Raw genomic sequence first — 22,443 nt, 5'->3', positions numbered from 1 at the left:
TATGCTAAAATCAAAGGATATTTCCACATCCATGCCTACTGGGAGTAAACTCTCCATGTATGATGCCAACTATCCCTTCTCTTTGGCTCGTTTCCCCTCCCTCTCTTTTTTTATTCTCAAACTTCTTTATGGATAGAATTGTTTTTTGGATATGCAACAAAGAGATTGAGCAACCTTGCTGCATTCTTAGTTCTTACTTGTTCTCCTTTGTAATAAGGAAATCCTTGTTTTCCTTGTATCTTGTTATTGTAATCTAATTATATGCTAACTACAAGGTAGTAAATCATAAAAAAAGTAAAGCAAAAAAATAAACCTACATGTGATGTTCATTTAAAAAAACAAAGAAATTCTTCATTGAATTGCTACATATAGCTCTTATCCGATTGTAAGCAGCCATATTCTTGTTCTTAACCTCCTCCAGCACAACGGACAACAAAACCACGTTAGTGATGGCGGGATTCTCCAGCAAATCAATCTGTCATGACAAGACATATTCCAATTCACAAAAACACTTCGTCGCAGCATAACAAACATTTCAAGGTAAGATTAACCTAAAAAAATAACTAAAACAAACCTGGTTGAGAATGACATTGCTGTCGACAACCAGAAGAGTTGAAGCAGAAGCATTGAGGCAAGCAACAGAAGAATCGCAAATGGTGCAAAATGGAGCACCGCAATATATATCATCTCTAAGGTAATGCTCCTTCCTTTGCTGCTCCGAAATATAGACAAACAAAAATTATTATTTAAAAAAAAAAAAAAAAAGTGAAAAGAAGGTTAGGGTTTGAGACACACCACAAAAATTCTGCCATTTCTACTTCTCTTGGCATAGGAATCATTGTGGCGCATCTTCTTGGACGGATATGGTTCTTTGATGGAGCGTGACTTGGAAAGAATAGAAGAACTTGCATCTTCTTCCATTGGGCTGCTTAAAAAGAAAAAATACAAAAAAGAAAACAAAAGTATGAGTATTTAAGGAAAGTGTTGCAAAACTATAATATCAATAGAATTCATCATTTGAACAGTAAGAGAATAAATACCTCATTGTGGTAGCAAATGCAGTGCAGCTGCAAAATTCTTCAAAGTAAAGTAGAAGCTGACATAAGAGAGAACATAACAATCAAATGACGAATTGAAACAAGAAACTAAGGAACTGAAAAGTAAAAATTAAAATACATTGCAAAGAATAAGAAGTAACGTAGTAGAAAAATGAGAAAAGGAAGAAGAGGGAGCACAGAGAAAAGAGGAAGAAAAACATTAGCAAGCCTCTTCAGTTAACGTCTCCATTTATTTTCATCATGCGCAACTCGGAGGAACGAAAGTTATTTTACTGATCAACCCTTACAGGCTACTTTAATTGGTTTCAAGGCGGGACAGAGAAGACAGGAAGAACTAAAACTAATCCGTACGGTTTTGTTTTTTGAGTTTGTAGCTATTAAGGGAAGAAAAGAAATCAAGGGAAGAGTCAAAGGGAATCGAAATGAAGATCTTTTTTTTTTTTTTTTTGGAGTTAAAACATATTAAATTGGTGAAATTTTAATTTTATAAATAAAAAATTTTAAGAATACGAAAGATTTTAAAGAATTTTATGAAAAAATTTAAATTCTTTTCTTATTTTTTTAAACTCATAAATAAATAAAAAAGGATTAATAAAAAAAATTTCTTTTTTTTTCCTTCTAAAACTAACTCTGAACTAAGTCGTTTACAAAAAAAAAAACTCTGAACTAAGTCCTAATTGGTGTGCATAAATGGGAATTGGACGGGCGTTAACCATAAAATTGTATTATTTTCTTCCTACTTTAATAAAAGATACAATTGATTTTTAAAATTTAATCAATTTTATTCTTTTAAATCGATTTTGTTAATTTATAATTTATTTTGGATTTGATGTTTCTTATATTGTAAGAGATAAGATTATTTCTTATACATACATAAAAATATATAAGATTCATATGAAGCCATGTAAAAAATATATAAATATAAGTCTCACACACTTTATATATGTAGTAGATAAAATCAGATATTAAATCTATCATTTTAGATCAAAACCAATTTTATAAGAAAATCAATGCGCTTGTTCACGAAGAACTCTATCGCCAACAAACTTATTTCAACTTTGAGCTTGCCATAAAAAAGATTTCAAGAACAAAAAAACTTCCCCTAATTTCGCAGTATAATAAAACTTCCCCTTCTCAGTAACTAAAATTTATAATTATAAAATAAGAAGTTAAAAATAAATAAATCTTGTCATGTAAATATTTAAATAAATAATAAAATACATTTACGTTGACGGTAGTCAAACAAAAGAAAAAGAAAGACTTCCCTAAGAATAAGATTGAATATTTTTTTTCTAGAAAGAGAAAAAGAGTAAAATATTTGCAAAGACCCAAGTCAAAGTAATGAATGAGAAGTAAATCTTTTCTAGTTAAATTAACCTTTTGGGGGTTATTTAGTAGTACTAAGAGCCTGTTTGGATCCTCTTCTTTTTAAGCTAGAAGCTACTTATAAGCTAAAGCTAAAAAAAAAGAACTTAAAAAAAGAAGCTAAAAGCTGTTTGGTAATCACATAAAAGTTTTAGCTTAAAAATTAATTAAAAGCACATATTTCAAGAAATTTATCTTTCTCTTTCTTTATAACTTTTTATTTAAAAAAAAAAGCACACAATCCAAAGAAAATAGATAAGAGCTTAAAAAAAACTTCTCCTACGAACTTTTAATTTTTAACTTTTTTCTTCATTATAAAAAAAGAGCTTTTCATTATAAGAGCTTTTTCCAAAACCTATTTGGCCTAGCTTATACTTATAAGTACTTCTAGCTTAAAAAAATCCAAACATACACTAAGCATAAAAGTAGAAAACCTCTAACCAAACCATGGCACATGATTTTTCAATAGCTAAGAAGATAAATGGCTCAAAAATCTCATCCCTCTACCAACTTCTAAACCCATTCTCAAAACAAAAAAAAAACGTTCTAGGGAAATATAAACAACGCAGTAAGTAAGGAGAAAAATTTGGGAGGTCCGGATCACATGTTCCTTGCCCAAATTTAGAAGAAAAAAATTCACTTTACTTCTTTATTTTCATTTATATTCCATCTATATCTCCAAAAATTTTCTAATTTTAGAAAAAGGACCATCCAAAATAAATGCTCCCGGTCCACTTTAAATTTTTCCGTAAGAAAGAAGAGAGAAAAGAACAATGGATGTTTACAATGAAAGAATAAGGGACATAAATGGCGAGATGGCAGAGCTTTGCTGGTATTCTTGTCTGGATTCATTTTAGGTAGTGTTTGGTAGAAGATTTATTTTGGGATTGATGAGAAAGTATAAGTAGATATTGGAAAATACCACGTTTAGTTTAGGTTTTTAAAAAAAATACTAGGCAAATAGGATAGATGGAGAAATTACTTGTGTTGATTTTTGGATAAAATTCACTGTTACAGAATACCACTTGAGATGTGGTATTTTGAGATAATTGGGGAAGTGAAAAAACAGGTGCGAAGTTTCTCCCGAACATAGATTTTGCAAATTTAAATAAATTTCTCTGATAATATTTCGGTCAATTAAACAACTTTTTTTACATTTTCCTACCAAACTCACTTTCCAACCATTTCCCTAGTATTCAAAAAATTTCTCCTCAACCAAACGCCCCCTAAGGATTTTCCATTATTTTAGAAAAAAACCCGAATCAATATAAAATAAATAAACTGGGCGCAGAGAATCAACTGAGAAAAAAACCAAACCTTCCTTCCCTGCTCGGGAATCACTCTTGTGCAACGAAATCTCGTGAGTCCTAGGTGTTTTGGTGTGATTGTGTCATGTGTGATCATATATTTTTTAACATGCTCAAGGCTAGCTGGAGTGGATGTTTATATTAATTATATCATAAATAACAATCAATATTTCATAATTAAAATCATAAAACAATATTATCATTTTAAAAATTAATATTAAATTTAATGAGTCAAATAATAATTAATTAAGAGTAGATCTTCTCATGTTAAAATATCACAATTAGTTAAGTCATGTGAAAATTTTATATTTATTTTTTAATTACATTAAATAGATAGAGTCTAATTAAAATTTACAAAGAAAAATACACATAAATTTTCACAAGTTATATTTAGAGAAATAGTTCTCTAATTATTTTGATGATTAATTTTTCTATTTCTTTTTCTTTTTTTTAAAATTCAAATAAAAATATTTGATATTTATTCGATATGATTCATTATTATAGGCCAATCGTGAAGCTTCTTCATATGACATATGTCAATCAAAAAAAAATTTGAAGCGAATATTATAAATGATGAGTTATTTGATATAGTAATGCTTTATTTATAGCTTTAAAAAAATATTAGTCCATTAATTAATGGCGAAAAAGAATTGGATGTTCACAGCTACTATGATGTCTTGTATATTTTTAAATGGCTAATATAAAATCATTAATTAAAATTTATAACAAAACAAATCAAGCGTTAAATAAAATAAAGCTAGTATATCAACATAGTATAAGCTATAAATTAAAATAAAATTTATGCAAATATTGGAAGTTGAGTAAAGCTCATTTTGTTTTCAGTAAAAATTGTGAAATCTCAATTTGTAATAAACAGTTATAAAATAAGTAATTAATAGTTATAAAATAATTTAAATCAATATAGACTAAATTAAACTGAATGAATTAACAAACATAAATTACATTTGATTCATTGACACTCCTAAATTAAATTAACTAACTTAAAATTTCAAATATTTTTAACATAACATAAACTAAATTAAATGAATTTAGTTAACACTCCTAAAAATAATTAATTAATGATTCTAAATTATTTTAAATTAATATACGCTGAACTAAACTAAAATAATTAACAAACCTAAATTTAGTTTAATTCATTAACACTACTAAATTATATTAAATTTCTTAACGGTTACAAATAATTTAACTTAGCATAAATTCAATTAAGTTAAATTAATTAACACTCCTAAAAATGAGTAATTAACATTTCTAAAATAATTTAAATTAATTTAGACTATATTAAATTAAATTAATTAACAAACATAATTTTAATTTGATTCATTAACACTCCTAAATTATATTAAGGGTTTTATTAATCTCCTTCCACATAAGATAGTTATCTTATGTGGTAGAGAGAAAATAGGTGGGTCCCACCATTACAAGAAAAAAAAAAAAGCGGGGTGCGAAAATCGAAGTGAGAGAAAATGAGATAAGTTACCTCGTATAAAAGGAGAGTAATATTTCCCTTATATTAAATACCTTAAAATTTATAAATAATTTAACTTACATAAACTAATTAAATTAAACTAATTAACACTCCTATATTGATTTAAATTAATTAACACACATAAATTAAATTAAATTAACAATCCAAAATTAAATTATTTTAACATAATTTATTTTAACCTAAAATATTCAAACCAATATTATTTTTCTTTAAATCACTTTATTTCGCAATACAAAATTCAATAATTACATTTATCCTATAATTTATTTATATTAACTCATTTAACAAATATATAAATAATGTTATCAATCCTAGGTTTAATTTCTACACTAACAAATTAATAAATATCTAAATACATCATCTACCCTAGGATTTAACTCCTATACTAGTAACAAATATCATCTCATCTATTATATGAAATAACATTATTTAAATTTAAAACAATAAATAAGATTATGCTAAATTTTTTTTAATTAACCTGTGAGAGACAATGGGAACCAATTGGAATACAAGGGATCTATCAAACAAAATAACACAAATTAAAATAAAAACCATAAATAAAATTGTAGTAAAAAAAATTTTAAACTTACCTGTGTGAACCTAAACTGGACGACAAAGGGGAAGGGGGAGGGAGGACAAGGAGACAAAAAAAAGGAAGAGGGAACGAAACGATTTTCACAAGGGGGGACCAGAGAGAATAGGAGAAAGGGAGGGGGGACTGGTTTTATAGACGTGGGGATCACTAAAATCGCTGAACAGTGCATCGGGTTTGCCACGGTGGCGACACGTGGCACACATGTATTGCGTGGATGTACGGTTGCCATGTGTTGCAAAAAATCGGCAAGTGTACCGATAGCACAAGTAATATAATAGTAAGTAAAGTAACGCCTCCACAGGGATTGGGTCGAATATCAATTAATTGTTCCTTTTAAGAATGGATGAACAAGAGTTGGTTTGAAAGTAATGGTCGAATATCAGAGAGAAATTTGACGAATTTAAAATAAAAGGTTTTTGAGAAAAATATTGTTAAAAGCTATTGCAGTAAAGGACTCCAACACCTTTCCGATCTCCACCTTGTAATATTGATTAATGTTTATATTTAATTACCCAATTGATCAAACAATTCACCATCTAATAATTAATTAGTTAAGCCCTAATCCCTTAGTGATCTTAACTTTATTAACCTTATTAGAATCCTAATCCCTTAGAAATCTTTTTTCAAGTTAATCCTTTAACCTAGTGAATTTTCCACGTTTGCAGTTCATGTAGCCTATCCCTAGTGCATACATGAACTGTTATTTTACACTTTGTCAGGAATTAGAATCCCAATATTCCTATTGAAAACCCTAACCCTCGCAATCCTAATAGAGTGATCAGTTCTAGAAGAATTAGAAGATGAAGAACAAGGTAAAATAAATGCAATTGAAATAATTAAATATAAAAATTAACCAAACTACAAGGGGTTCACATCAAGGGTTGTGACCCTTACCACAATAATAAAAGACTAGCCAGACATATTCATGTCTGAAAATTTAAATAATGAGAAAGAGTTCATGAAAATGTAAGACCGGAAGAAGAAGAAGAAGTCTTGAATCTTCAGTCACCGAGAGCTTCCTCTCCAATTTCTCCTTGCCAAAAGATCATTTTCTTTTAGAGTTTCTGCTTCCTTATTATAGCCAGCAACTCAATCAGGTCAATCCTTGAATTAATTGTGATTAAATTTCTATTTTCTTCATAATTCAACCAATCAATCAGATCATAATCCTCTCATTAATTTGATTAAATTTCCATTTTTCTCATAATTCCACCAATTAATCAGGTCATAATCCTCTCATTAATTTAATTAAATTTCCATTTTCATCAAACCCCACAAATCAAGGAATGCATTCATGACGACCGCGCGATCAGTGCCAAATTCGCGACTCCACAAATCAAGGACTGCATTCATGACGCCTGCGCGATCAGCGCTAAATCCGCGCGAACAAACAGAAAGTAATTTGCCAAAATCACGCGGATCGCACTATTTTCACGCGTTTTGCGCGAGACTATGCAATTTCAACTTCTCTCTTTCACTTCTTTTTGGTGTTTCCTGCTATCAAAATGCATAAATTGAGTGAGAGAATGATTGAGAAGGAATAATCAATATTTCTTGCATTTATGTGCTTATTTTCACACATTTATGATTAATTCCTTGCTTCTTTTACTTAGAAATCACCATATGTTAGACGCATATCACCATGTAACATACTAGGCAATGCAGCGGGTTTGCCATGGTGTGACATATGTCACACATGCGTTGCGTGGCTGTATGGTTGCCATGTAACATGCTACCCTGTCCAGTGATTTTGGCCAGCTAAAACGCCACGCTGCGTAGAGTTTTAGGTCACGTGGCAGAAGCTGTCTGCCACGTAATCTTGTTGTACTACGCAGAGACTTACGTGGTCAAGAACTTGTTGCTACGTTTGCACACCTAACTCGCCAGGTGTTATAGCGAGTTAGGTGACGTAGCATTTTGAAAAAAAAAATTTGGAACCGTGGCATTCAGGTAATATTTGTGGTAAGAGTGACAATTTGGTCGTTGTCCCCACATATTAACGGTTGATTCTAAGACCATCCAAGAGTTCGCAACACAATACATTCAAGCATGATTTATGTCAATTTTAAATGCATTAATTAATTTAAATATTTTTAAACTAATTAAAATAAAAGAAAAAAAATTAAAAACAAATCAGTGGTTGCTAGCCAAATTGAAACAACTTATTAGAGAATTACACAAGCTAAATAGGTGGGGAGAGAACTCGTTTTGATTCCTACCAAATAAATTTTTGGGGAGAGGCGAAGAGTTTTAACCGTGACTAAATCCCGATTCAAAATTAGTCTTATACTAACTTAAAGTGTTGAAGCTCTGGGATATCCGGAGGCCGACTCGTCTTAAAGATGTAATTAATATCGGTATATATATATAAAAAAAAAACAATGCAGAGAATTGAGGATACATAGTACAAATAAAGCCTTCCTTTAAACTTGTATTGACTCTCATCAGTTATTGTAGTTCCTAGGTCAGCCTTGCATAAATCATCAACATGGTTCTACTGGTAAAGAATCAATTCAATCCAAAAGTTTAAGCTGTTGGGTAAGGCTATATTAATGATTTTATATATCTCAACACTACTTTAGGGTTTACCCTTCCGTGGCCTTTGTTTAATGAATTTTTTGGTTTCACAATTATTTTCCTATCTTTTTTTTTTTATATTCGTAAATTTATCGATTATAAGATTTATTTGATTTGAGCGAACTCATTATAAAGGATGTCTCTATTAAAGACATTCTTCATTTTTAGTACTCACAACTCAAAATCTTTAGTTAAGGAAAATTGTTGTTATTCTTTTTGTTTTCTAATTTCTAATATCGTTTGAAATGTTTACCGACCAAAGTGCTGCTTTCGTAAACTTCAGGCTTTGAATATAATGCCACACTTTTCACTGCATACAGAGAAAAAATGCATTGGATAAAAAAACTGAAATAGATACAGCAGTTACTCATTTAATTTGAACCCTGTAAATGTTTCTGTTAAGAATGGTATAGTGGTATATGGGAGCTAAAAACCCTTTATAAAGATTCTTTCATTAATGAGCCAAAAAACAATTTATAATAAGTGCATCAACAACACGTTTCAAAATCTTAATACTGTAGGTAGTCTTTTGCACTTATATACATGATTCTCACTTGGTCTATTTTTAATTAATATAAAATTTATTTCACCACTACTCACAGATTATTTCCAATTCTTTACACGAGAGGTTGGTTTTTCAAATCTGCTTAATTCTGTATATAAAAAAGAAAAAAAAGAAAATAATAAACTTCACTTAAATATTTGAATTAAAGAAACAACATTAATACAAAAAAAAAGATATATAATAAAACTTGATTGAAAAACATATATTAAGGTGCTCCATTTCGAAATATTAAACTTATATAAAAAAAAAAAAAAGTGTCAAATAGCAGTGTGCTATCAAAAGTGAGCACCATAAAATAAAATAAGCACTTATATAACACTTTTTTTTTTTTTTTATTCTACCAGGAGCATTATGGCGTTGTCGTCTACTAACAAGCAACAACCACCATATTGCCTATATAACACACTTGTAGTCAATATAACGAGCAACCCAACTTGGACAGGGCCAGAGCAAATTGGAATAGTTTACATCATCAATTTTACCTTCATCCAAGGAAAAAACCTTCATCCCACTCAAGTCATCAATATCAGTCCCACCGTCTCTGAAAATCACACAATTCCCCCTGGGAAGACCCAAGTCTGAATTAGAAATAGAAAAAGTAAAATCAATCCCCAAGATCAAAACCCAATTTCCCAAACTCCTCACCTTCACCCACTTGTTCTCCTCAAGTCTATACACATGGATCGTACTCATAGGGGCAATCGCGAGGACGATCGAAGTACATGTCCACCAATAACAACTCACCGTCACACTCCACCAAGTACTTCACGTCACCGCAGCAACGCCGCCGTACTCGTCCAACCACCGTATCCAAACTCAAGTCCAGCCCTACCACCACGAGCTCACCAAACATGTCAACTGCGTAAAGTCTCCCCTTGAAAACACAGACGTGTTTGAAATAGTACTCCTTGTCCCCTTGAAAATCCATGCGCCAATCCTCATCACCAGACCTGAGCAGAGCGAGATCCGTACCCATATGAACTGTGAGCAAAACAAAATCATGTTTTTCAGAATCCAGCCACATGAAAGCCACATTTCCCACGCCAAGTACGATGGGATTAGGACCTACACTGCTGAGGACGAAATGGTGTCCCAAATCCAAGATGGGTAACTTGTAGGGGTTCAACCCTTTGGGAATATAACCATGTTGATTTGGTTTCAATACAGAGGGCTTCAGCTGGGCTTTGCTAAATCCGTGCCAGACCTGGGTTCGGCCAAGTGGGTCTTGGCTGGTTCTGATTAACCATGACGTGTTATATCCTGGGGGTGGGGTCATGAGCAACAGGGTGTGCTTCGAGAGGAAATAGGTCGTAGTGGTGTTATAGCCATTAATAATATCATTGGTGGAGGCAATTGGGAACTTGTCCGGAAAATGGTGATGCTTGAGCATTCGGGTTGAATTCGTTCGCCAAGATGAACACACTGATCGGAAACGAACAAGGTAAAGTGGGCTTTCAAGGAATTCTGATATCGAATAGATCAGTTCTTTTGGGAGCTCTGACCAGTTTGCCATGATTACTTACCTTTGAAAAATTCCGTACGTCCTTGGGATCCTAGTACCTAAAATAAACAAGTCCCCATAAAGGGGTGAGATTCATCTCAAAAAGTCAATCAGAACTTCTAGCCCTTTTCTCAACGCATTTCAATTACATGTTATAGAATACATACATCATATATATGACAATTGACAGAGGGTTAGAATGATCACCATAGGATATATCTTGAGGATTATCAGGATTTTCAAAATTACCACCCCATAAAATTCTTGTTTCATATGTATTTTACAATGTTTAGAGGCATTTCAGAAGCTCAAAGTAAAAACACCGAACACACAAGACAGAATCTGACACATTTGATCCAAGGGGCTCAATATAATTAATACCTACATGTAATTATTCATCCACAAGGAGCTCCACCCACATAGCTCTCAATCTCATGAACCAGATTACTCGGCTTCGGTTTAACATTATCAGAAAACAAAACATGCAAGGAATCAAACATGTTTCTCGAATTTACAGTAGAAGCAAGGAACAAGTCTTAATAACTTACCCTTCTTGACAGCTCAGGCTTGGAGTCTCCAACTTGAGTTCCAATAGGTTAGAGTCTCAACTCCTCTTCCCTTTGTTCTCTGCCTTCGAGAGAAAATTCCACAACCAAAGTAAGAGTACAAATTAATTCCTCTAGCCTTCAAGGAGCTCAACCCGAGACACCGGTTACTGCCTTTTGTCTGGGTATTTCCCCTCATTTTTATAGAAGGAACAACACCCTTAGATGAGAAGCTAGTTGTCTCTTACTTATCAGAATTTGTAGATATTTTCTGGAAATAGAAAGAGTCCTATTTCGGATACGAAACTTCTTAGAAATATACTGTAATCCTATTTCGGATATGAAACTTGTTAGAAATATATTGTAATTAGGGTTTTAATTAGGGTTTCCTTATTTTGTAATTAGGGTTTTCTTATTTTGTATTAGGTCAGATTACATTACGTTTGGGCTTAGCCCATTAGTCTGTTTATATATTGTACAGCCTTCATCAGTCAATACACACAGAAATATTTCAAATGTTACTTTTTTTTTTTTTTTTTTTCTCGTTATTTAACAAAACTGAAGAAAATAGGGTAAGGAGTTCTAATGGGTTTATTTTAAGGCTGATGGAAAATGGTTTAGTTTAGAAATACATCTTCATTCTGATGATAAGGGAAAAAATGACACCTACGTTGGTGTCTGGGGAGTTGGTGACGATGTACCCTGTTATGGTATGACCAAGACTATGTAGGTAAGAGGTTTTGCAACCTCTACATGCAACTCCGGAGTTTAAAAATCATGGCTCAGAAAGTTTCGCCCACAGAGCTAAGGTGTACTTTACCCTATCAAATTGTGGTTAACGTACTTCTTTTTTTTTTTTTTTTAATTTTTATCTTGACTCGTGGCCTTTCCAGAATTTTTTTTTCGCCCCCTAGCTTATTAAAATTATGGAACAGACTCTTGATTTTCATTATTTTTTTTAATTACTAACGGGTGTTACAATAAAGGAAAGAGAGAGAGAAAAGAAATTCAAAGGGTTTGCTAAAACAAAGTATGATTATGCCTAAGTAATAGGTGTTATTATCCCTAAGGAATAGGGGTTACTATGCACCGACCGAGTACCAAAATTAGAAATTTTAAAATTTAAATCTAATTTTAAAATTTAAATCTAATTTTAAAATTTAAATCACGGTCAATGGGACAAGGCCAAAATCTAGTCCAGGACCATTTACATTTCTATATGTAATCATATATTATTTAAAAAAATAATGAAGCATATGGTCAAGACGAGCGTGATTCGATGTTCACATTAATTATATTATAAATCAATATTAAATTATTGAGTCAATAATAATTAATTAAGAATAAATACTTTTATGATAAAATATCACAATACTTGGTGAGGTGGAAATTTTGTATTTTTTTTTTGAATTGAATTAAATAAATGAAGTTCAATCAAAATTTATGGAGAGAGATAGATAAGAAATTTTCACGGGTCATATGGAATTTTAATATTAGAAAATTTATTCTTTAATTAATTTGATGATTATTTTTTTTATAAAATTTAAATAAAAAAAATGAGTTGATGTTAATTCGACATCTTTCATTATTATAGAACAATCATAAATTGTCAATTGTCATCACTTGACTCATTAATAAATTAGGTTGGGACAAAAGGATCTGCAATATGTCAATAAAAAAATTAACCTTTGAAGCAAAAAATTATAAATGATGAAATAATAATAATACATTAATGGATGGTGTAGAAAGATTTGGAAGTTCACAGCTGCTAATCTGCTATGTTGTCTTATATTTTTCACATGGCTAGCATAAAATCAATAAATAAAATTTGTAATAAAATAAATCAACTATTAAATATAAATAAAGCCAGTATATCAGCGTAGTATCTATATATATATATATATAAAGGAGAGTTCAACGTTAGAAAGTTTTGCCATGTGTCACTCCCTCTTTGTATCTCAGATTTCTGTTCACACCATACCCACTTAAAAACTTTCCTCCTTTGGAAAATTCGAATTATTAAATATTTTAAACATTTTAAATACGAAAAAAAAGTTAAATTGAGTTTTGATTCAATTGAGTTATGGTGACAGACACCTCATTCAATTTCCAATTGTCTCAGTCCTCATTCAATATCTCACTCAGCTGTTTCATTTAATGATGATTTCTACATTGGAATTGAGAGGCTCTTTTAAAATTTGAAATTCAAACTGATCATGATTTCTTTTTTTTTTCTTTTTTGTAATTAACTGATCATGATTTCTACATTGGAATGATCAGCTCTTTTAAATTTCAAAATATGATTTCGATTTCCTTTTTGAAATTCAAATTGTAATGGTGGGAAAAATTTTTAAGGTGTTTAGGTGGCAGACAGCTCTCATTTAATCTCTGACTGCTTTTCTTTTGTTGCTTGGGTCTATAAGAAGGAACGTGAGAATAGAAATTTTGTTCTTCCCTCCGATATTTCATTTTTGCTGATTGTTTCTTTTAGAGGAATCAGTTCTTTCTTTTCTTCCTTTTTCATTCTCCCCTACGATATGTTTTCAACCTATGATTTTATAAAGGATCTTAATCCTACCAAGGAGGACTGGAGGATTAAGGTTAAGGTGGTTCGATCTTGGAAGATTCCTAATTTTCAACGTAAGGATTTTGACGACAATGTTGAGATGGTTCTGTTGGATGAACGGGTAGTGCTGGTTGTTCTTCCTTTGTTCTTTATAATCTATTGTCACTTCGTCTCTGTTGTCGTAGCATGTTTTCGTCACTGTGAGGTGGAAAACTGGGCTCGGCCCGGAGGGCTGGCCCGCGAATATATTTTTATAATTCAATTGAAATTTTATCTTTTTTCTTCTATAATTAAATTACTAAATCTGATTTCAATTTTTGTAAATACAAATTTGTAAAATTCCAAAGACTAACGACACTAATCCTTGCAAAAAAAAAAAACTTATTTATATAAAATGCTGACAGTTAGAGGTGAAAAACCGGGCTCGGCCCGCCCGCTAATATATTTTTATAATTCAACTGAAATTTTATCCTTCTTCTTTTATAATTAAATTACCAAATCTGATTTTAAATTTTGTAAATATAAATTTGTGAAATTCCAAACATTAACGACACAAATCCTTGCCAAAAAAATAATTATTTAATATTATTTTATAAATCTGATTGTAGTAAATGAAACTTCATCTTTGAGATAAAATATAAAAACCTAGACACAACAATAAAAATCTTTTTTTGTGGAAAAATATAAAAACCTTTTACATGCTGATAGTTAGAGGTGGCAAACTGGACTCGGCACGGAGGGCCGACCCACAAACACAATTTTATAATTAAATTAAAATTTCATCATTCTTCTTTTATATTTAAATTCCTAAATCTAATTTTAATTTTTGTAAATACAAATTTGTAAAATTCTAAATACTAACGACACAAATCCTTGCAAATAATAATTATTTATTATTATTTTTTAAATGTGATTGCAATAAATGAAAATCTATCTCAAAGATTAGTGTATTATGGTGTATTATAATGTATTATAACGTATTATGGTGTATTATGATGTAGTTGTATGCAAAATTAATTATCTCTCTGAATAGCATATTTTTGTTTGTGGTTGATATTTGCAAAGCTCTGTGTCAATGCTGTAATTTTTTCACCTAAAATATATATCAAAATAACAACACAATTTTTTGTAAGTATAAGGTTTGCAGTGCGATTAACCAACCACCACGGACGATAAAAAAATTGATTTTTTTCTCTATGTTTATATTACCGAAAAATTTCCAAACAGGTCCTAACAGTGACCGTGTTTCTAATATATATATGGGTTTGTTTTTTCTAAAGTTACTTTAGATAACTTCATCTAATGTTCATCAAAACGATGTCGTTTTGGGACGAAAATCATGGTGTTTTTGTAAATTTAATTTATTTCAAGGTTATTATAGTCTTTATCATTATAATTTTTAATTTTTTAACCTCAAAAGAATAATTAATTAATAAATATGGTTTCGAAATTTGAAATTTTAATTGGATAATCAAGTGTTTTAATTGCTTTTTATGTTGGAATTGGTCGTCTGATCTGAAATTCGAAATTTGAAATGGTTTAAAATTTTGAATTTAAATATGGATGGTGGGAAAAGAAATTCTTTTAAAAATCGAATTTTAATCTTTAAATCGAATAATTAAATGACCATTTGTGGTGGCAGACAAGACATTGAATGTCCCACTGCCCATCACATTGGTATCCAAAAAGAAATCAGCTGATTTAATTGCTTTTTATGTTGAAATGCGTCATCTGATCTAAAATTCGAAGTTTGAAATGGTTAAAATTTTTGAATATAAATATGGATGGTGGGAAAAAAATTTCTTTTAAAAATCTAATTTTAATTTTTTAAATCGAATAGTGCATATTCGTGTATAAATAGGTATTTGGAAGCGTCTCTATTTCGTTCTTTTCTTTGTCCTCAAAGGCTTTGAGCCAATATTACCTGATATATGTTTGGTTATGTATTTCAAGTATGCGACGAGACGAGGATAATTATCGGTCCCAGTGTACCAGAGATTGTCGACTTCAAAAAAAGGTGCGAGCTGTTGTTATTCCATTATTCTGCTCTTTTCTTTATTATTTATCGCTGATTATATATAATGTTTTTGTTTTTTAGGCTTTCGTCTGATGTCATTGATAGCGGTTACACGTTGTCTCAGTTATCAAGTCAGTCCTCATATTCTTTTGAGAATGATTTCCTGAAAGAGACGGAAAGGAAGTGTATCAGTGATGTTAAGAATTGCAGTGGGGTTACTACTTGCATTACTTATGGAACCATAAAATCGATTGAGAGCAAATATAAATGGTGGTACAAGTCCTGTAATAAATGTCCATATTCTGTTTATGAAGATTTCGAGAAATGGTATTGTAAAAACTGCCAAAAACATTTTGATGATTATTATCCAAAGTAAGATTTTATATCTATTTTTGTTGTTGTTATTATTAAATCGTTCATTTTATTTATAAATAACACAATCGGTGGTCATGTGTTGCAGATTTTGTGTGCAGTTGAGAGTTGTGGATCACACTGATTTTGCATCTTTCATTCTGTTTGATAGAGACTATGTTGCTTTGTTGGGCACGAGTGCTGCGGATTTACATGAGTAGCATTTTTTATTAAACTTATTTTTTTTTTGAAAAAATATCGGAAGTCTAGTGAAGCTCATTTTGTTTTGAGTAAATTTTTAGAAATCTCAATACGGTTCTTAAAGATTATGTTTGCAGTGATTAATTTTTTTCTTGCAAAATCATCTTTTGAAGATCAATTTAATGTCATTAATCTTATAAGAATCAAACTAATGTTTTAAAATTTTATCAATATTGAATTGAAGGAGTCCCCCTCCTTAAGGGATAGGGGTTACTATCGCCCGACCGTGTACCAAAATTAGCAATTTCAAAATTTTGGCCAACTTCCTAAAACCGCGGTTTAACTTCCTAAAACCGCGGTTTAATGATGCTATACAAATTATTTCTTGCAGTAGTGATATATGTAATCATATATTATTTAGGAAAATAATGAAGTATATGCTCAGGACGAGTAGAGGTGGCAATTTGAATTGAACTCGATCCGTCAATCCGTTAAAACGGTGCGGGTAGGGTTATACTTTTCAATCCACCAACCCACCTCAACACGTCCAGCTTAGTTGTGGGTTAAAACGAGTTGGCGGTGGGTCGGGGAGGGTTGGCCGCGGGTCAAATTTTTTTTTTTACTAATTGGTAATATTTTATTTGTCACTAAGCTTTTGTGATATGAAATTTTTTTTATTTTAGTACTCCCTTAGAAAATATAAAGATTTTTTTTATTACAAAGATTATCCATATATTGAGGCAAAAATAAGTTCCTACAAAATATTTGACTGAATATTATTATACATTTAGGATTGAGATTGAAAAAAAACCAAAAGGACTGTGAAATGAAAATAATAAATAATATAAAATTAATAAAATATAATATATTTTAAATTTTTAATTATTTTTTATTTTTTAAGCGGGTTGACCCGCTAACGCACCTTAAAACGGGATGGGTTGGAATTTTCAACCCATATCAAAATACGGGGCGGGGCGGGCCAACCCGTTTTTGGCGGGGCAGGACAACCCGTTTTTGGCGGTGGGACGGGGTGAGCCGACCCGTTTTGCCACCTCTAAAGACGAGCGTGATTCGATGTTCATATTAATTATATTATAAATCAATATTAAATTATTGAGTCAATAGTAATTAATTAGGAATAAATAGTTTTAGGGAAAAATGTGTGTCGTTTTGAATGATGTAGAGTTGTGTCATTTTAAGAGAGAGAAAGAGATAGATAAAGAAGAAGAGAGAGTTGACAAAAAAATAAAGGTGTGGATCGCACCTCTTTGTGAGAGTGAAATGATATAACTTGTGTCATTTAAAAGGATAAACACTTTATTTAAAAGGATAAACACTTTTACTATAGTATTAATGTATTATGATAAAATATCACAACACTTGGTGATGTGGAAATTTTGTATTTTTTTTTCATTTGAATTAAATAAATGAAGTTCAATCAAAATTTACGGAGAGAGAAAGATAACAAATTTTCACGGGTCATATGGAATTTTAATATTATAAAATTTATTCTTTAATTAATTTGATGATTATTTTTTTTATAAAGTTTAAATAAAAAAATGAGTTGATGTTAATTCGACATCTTTCTTTATTATAGAACAATCATAAATTGTCAATTGTCATCACTTGACTCATTAATAAATTAGGTTGGGACAAAAGGATCTGCAATATGTCAATAAAAAAATTAACCTTTGAAGCAAAAAATTATAAATGATGAAATAATAATAATAATCCATTAATGGATGGTGTAGAAAGATTTGGAAGTTCACAGCTGCTAATCTGCTATGTTGTCTTATATTTTTTACATGGCTAGTATAAAATCAATAAATAAAATTTGTAAAAAAATAAATCAACTATTAAATATAAATAAAGCCAGTATATCAGCGTAGTATAAGTTATAAATTAAACTTAATTTTTTTTGAAAAAATATTGGAAGTCTAGTGAAGCTCATTTTGTTTTGAGTAAATTTTTAGAAATCTCAATACGGTTCTTAAAGATTATGTTTGCAGTGATTAATTTTTGGGAAATCATTATCTCCATCTACATGAGATAAGAACTTTTTCCTACACAAATTCGTTTTCCGTGCCAATTAATTTTTCTTCTCTTTTTTAATTTAAAATGTGGGACCCACATTTAACTTATCTCTACTTTTTTTCTTTCCTACTATCCTACAACATAAGAAAATATGCACCCTTAATTTTTTTCTTGCAAAATTATCTTTTGAAGATCAATTTAATGTCATTAATCTTATAAGAATCAAACTAATGTTTTAAAATCTTATCAATATTGAATTGAAGGAGTTTACCGCGCCCGGTTTTTTTTTTTTGTAAAAGAAGGAGTTTAGTCTCTCTTTTTTTGGTAATCCGGAGTTTACTCTTAATTATAAAATAGTTGATTTTCACAAACAACAAATAAGAAGTTTATTGCTTTATCAAGAATTCAAGATATATATAATCACATGATTCATTATCCGGAAGAGAATGGAATAAAGAAATAAAGTTAAAATAATGTTATGAAATGAATGATATAAAACTAAATATAATAAATTTAAAAGGATAATCGATCTTATATAGGAAAAAAATAACCATTGGTGCTTGCCAAAAATATAGCACTCAATTTTGGCAAATTTTGTTCTTTTAATTTTGAGATAAATAAATATTTAAAAAAAGATTTGTAAAAACTAAAATTTTAAAAATGTGAGTTGATATTTATAACATTGAATGCACGGAGAATTGATTAATCAGAAGAAGTGAAATTGATAAAGAAAAATATTTGTTTCAATTTCAATTATTAAAATTATAAAAAAAAAATTAACAAACGATAAATAAAGTTTTATACAGTTTTTATACATGGAACACATGTGCACGCATGTATTAAGTTATTAACGGATTATTCTAAGCCAGCCTTAGAGTACGCAACACAAAACATTCAAGCATGATTTAAGTCAATTTTAAATGCATTAATTTATTTAAATATTTTAAACTAATTAAAATAAAAGAAAAAATTAAAAATGAATTAATTATATCATCCTTCCCCTCATTAAGCGTGAGTCCTATAAAAAATGGTTGCTAGCCAAATTAAAACAACGTAGAGAATTGAGGATACATAGTACAAATAGAGCCTTCCCTAAAAGTTATACTTCCCTAAATGGATGTCTATATTAAGACTCTTTTCTTCATTCTTATTACTCGAACTCAAAATCTTTTGTTAAGGAAAATTGTTGTTATTCTTTTTGTTTTCCAATTTCTAATTTCGTTGGAAATGTTTACCGACCAAAGTGCTGCTTTCGTAAACTTCAGGCTTTGAATATAATGGCCACACTTTTCATTGCATAAAAAGAAAAAATGCATAGAATTAAAAAATCTGAAATAGATAAAGCAGTTACCCATTTAATTTGAACCCTGTAGATGTTCCTCACATAAAACGAGCAAGTTACACAGGTTGGTTTTTTGAATCTGCTCAACTCTATAAAAAAAATACATAGTATTTCTCGAACAATATGAGTCAATTTGGTAGGCTAAAAAAAATAAAATAAAAATAAAAACTAAAAGCAATAAGATAAAATGAATGAAACCTCAAATACTGTAAAAAAAATAAAATTCACAAAATATGTTACTGTTTTATTCGCACACACACATATATGTATAATAAAATAAATTAATAAAAATAATTATTTAGAAAAATAATTATTTGCTACAAATAACAATGTACCAAATATATATTAATATGATAAACTTTTGTTATAAATAAATAAAGTTTAAAACTTAGAGAAGTTAAATTTCAAAATTGGAAAAACAAAACATAAAAGAATCATAAAATTATCTATTTATTTTACTCTTCTTATTATCTGAAATGATAAGTGTGAAAAGTTGAAAAATGATTTCACTTGCCTTTAATAACTACTATGACTGATTTAAATGTGAGTGAATTAGGATTAAGGATGGAGATGCATTTCTACATAGAGATAATTTATAACACCCCGCTCTAAAATCGATTTATTATCACCAATTAAAATAATAAGCGCAATTACAATCACATAATTCAATAAAATCACTGAGTAAAAATTTTCGTTTAAAATTCCTTTTTTAAAGCTTTCTTTGATCTTGACATACATATTCCATATATGTAATTGTAACATGTAATTATTCTGGAATTAATTTATAAATGCTTAATATCATGTACCAAGTAGCTCCCTAAGCGTACATGGTATTTAATTTAAAACTAAAAACCTACAGCAGCTCGCTGAACAGTTCGATAAAACGAGTGAGAGTCAGCGAGCTACTCCTCTCTCGCTGAAGCAGCTCACTACAGTAAGAAAGGCAACGAGCTAATTAAATTGTAAACTGAGAGCAACCCAACTGCAGGGGCATTTGTACTTCTCATATGATATTATTACGGAACATTTGTACTTCCCACCTGATATGATTACAGAAGTATTTGTACTTCCCTATGATATTAATATGGAAGCATTTAATGGCACTTGTACCTTCTAACAAACGAAATATTTTAGATAAATTTATAAAAAAAATAAAATAAGTTGTTAATAAAGAGCAGAAATAATTAAGTCAACTAATAAATACTTATATAATTAGTGAAATTATTTGTTAGCAGTTTATTAATTAAATGTTTTTTTTATTATTTTTAACAAATTAAAATGTAGTAATATTGAGTTAAAGTTACATAGACTTTAAGTATCCGTCAAATGTGCGTTAATAAGTTGAGGGAAGGGCTTTTACTTTTCAAGTCCAAAAGAAATTGAGAATGTAAAAAGAAAGAAATAAAAATGAACTAGAGTCTAGAAAATTTGAGAAGACATAATGTAATTCTGAATCATGTCGATACTCTCATTCAAACATGTATTGATTTGTGGAGAGCAAATCCTTTAAAATGCGGACTACATGATCACTCTCATTCACATTTACAAGGGAATGATTGATGCTTCACTCATAATTTTGGTAATGAGCAAGAATATTAAGAAGTGACACTCTATTTTGGACTAAACGTCTGGAAATGCAATCCAAGCTACCCTCTAGACCATCAATACTAGTATTTAGTGTCTCTAACACTCTTAGTGCATCTTGAACTTCAGGCTTGACATCATCGTATTTTCCTCTTCCAAGGAGGGAGTACACAACATGGAGGTCTACAACATTATTGTTCTTTTGTTCTTTCTCTGAAGAAAATAATCTCGTGTGCTTTAGCTTTGAGATCAAGGAGGACCCTTTTGTTCTGAGTCGTGATATGGACAGGAATAGCAAAACAGAACGAAATATAGAGATGGTGATGGTGCTTGCTTCTCTTAGAACTCTAGCCAAGAATATTATATACTGATCTTGACCCATGACAGAAAAACCATTAACTTTGTTCTCCATTCGCTTCAATGCCACAAGTAGCTTGCAGATTTCCTTCTTGGCCTTCTTCCTAAAGCTATCATATTCAGAAATGCTACTTTCAATGCTTGAATCTCCTCTTCTTCTACGTATGGCTGACTTAAATGTTTGCACATGTTCCTTGAAAGCAAACAATAAATCCCTTGCGGTCCCACATGCATCTAGCAATGTGACTGAGCCACATAGTGCCTCTTCCACTAGATTCCCATTCTGGTAGTGCAAAAGAGCTTGTTGGGTCTGTGGAGAATGGAAGAGTTCCTCCATGCAATTGTACAACTCTGCAAGCACAACCGAATCACTTTGAATATTCTCTGCTTCTAAACAAACGGTGCTGGAAACAGACCGGGGGTAATGAAGTTTAAGATGGTTCAACAGTGCTTCAATTCTTAGAGAAGAGGGGTGCACTCTAGTGGGCAAGCTAATGGACCTTATTGGTTGATGAGTGCTTGGAAAGAGAGAAATGGCTTCCATCTTTTCTTTTTTGTTAACCTAGAAAGGTGCACCAAACACAAAGATGCTTGATCAGCAATTAGTTTGCCTTCAATCTATTTATGGGGAACATGGTAAAGGAGAACCTAAACTTGGAATTATAAGTGTGCAACCCAAATATTTGGGTATTATATTTGCATGTGATGACAATGTGGGTCTCCCTATCTTTCCGATTGCTGTCTAACATTTTAGGCCAACAATTGTGTAACTATAGTGATTTAATTAATCCCTTGGCGGTAAGATGGGCTACGTTGATGTTTTAGAAATTCGTGGTAGTACACAAACATAGGACACAGGACATTGCTGGTATATGCTCCCCTCCTTACCCTTTTAATGAATCAACAATGCCATATTCTCAATCATATTTAATTCAAGGGAAAAAGATGTGTCATTTTAAATGACATACTTT

General features: G+C 30.6%; 2 protein-coding genes and 1 pseudogene across 4 annotated transcripts in view; all 3 read right to left on the bottom strand.

The window, feature by feature from the left end:
• The window catches only part of LOC133303958 (exosome complex exonuclease RRP44 homolog A-like), a 29,710-nt gene extending 28,437 nt beyond the window's left edge, over positions 1-1,273 (bottom strand). For all 3 annotated transcript variants that reach the window (XR_009750537.1, XM_061503930.1, XM_061503931.1), the window contains exons 1-5: positions 1,236-1,273; positions 1,041-1,096; positions 796-925; positions 575-712; positions 318-475 (exon numbers count right to left, since the gene is read on the bottom strand). Coding sequence is in view for 2 of the 3 variants with exons in the window: in XM_061503930.1 (XP_061359914.1) it covers positions 318-475; positions 575-712; positions 796-925; positions 1,041-1,045 (431 nt within the window). In the remaining variant the exon portion in view is untranslated. The remainder of the gene's footprint in view (positions 1-317; positions 476-574; positions 713-795; positions 926-1,040; positions 1,097-1,235) is intronic.
• Positions 1,274-9,367: 8,094 nt separating this feature from the next.
• On the bottom strand, positions 9,368-11,098 carry LOC133303956 (F-box protein SKIP23-like; annotated as a pseudogene).
• Positions 11,099-21,095: 9,997 nt separating this feature from the next.
• LOC133303955 (uncharacterized) lies at positions 21,096-22,016 on the bottom strand. The gene has a single exon (XM_061503928.1). The coding sequence runs from the start codon at positions 22,014-22,016 to the stop codon at positions 21,096-21,098; it is 921 nt and encodes a 306-aa protein (XP_061359912.1).
• Between the last annotated feature and the right edge of the window lie 427 nt (positions 22,017-22,443).

The sequence above is a fragment of the Gastrolobium bilobum genome, unplaced genomic scaffold (assembly GCF_033153095.1).
Source record: "Gastrolobium bilobum isolate Gb01-03AN ecotype WA unplaced genomic scaffold, APGP_CSIRO_Gbil_v1 utg19567, whole genome shotgun sequence".
Taxonomy (NCBI): domain Eukaryota; kingdom Viridiplantae; phylum Streptophyta; class Magnoliopsida; order Fabales; family Fabaceae; genus Gastrolobium; species Gastrolobium bilobum.
Note: the sequence above shows the minus strand (reverse complement) of the source record. Positions and strands in the feature narration are given on the sequence as shown.

Bases quoted from the DNA above. Each gene is read 5' to 3' on its own strand.
- LOC133303955 (XM_061503928.1), bottom strand. From the start codon at position 22,016: ATGGAAGCCATTTCTCTCTTTCCAAGCACTCATCAACCAATAAGGTCC.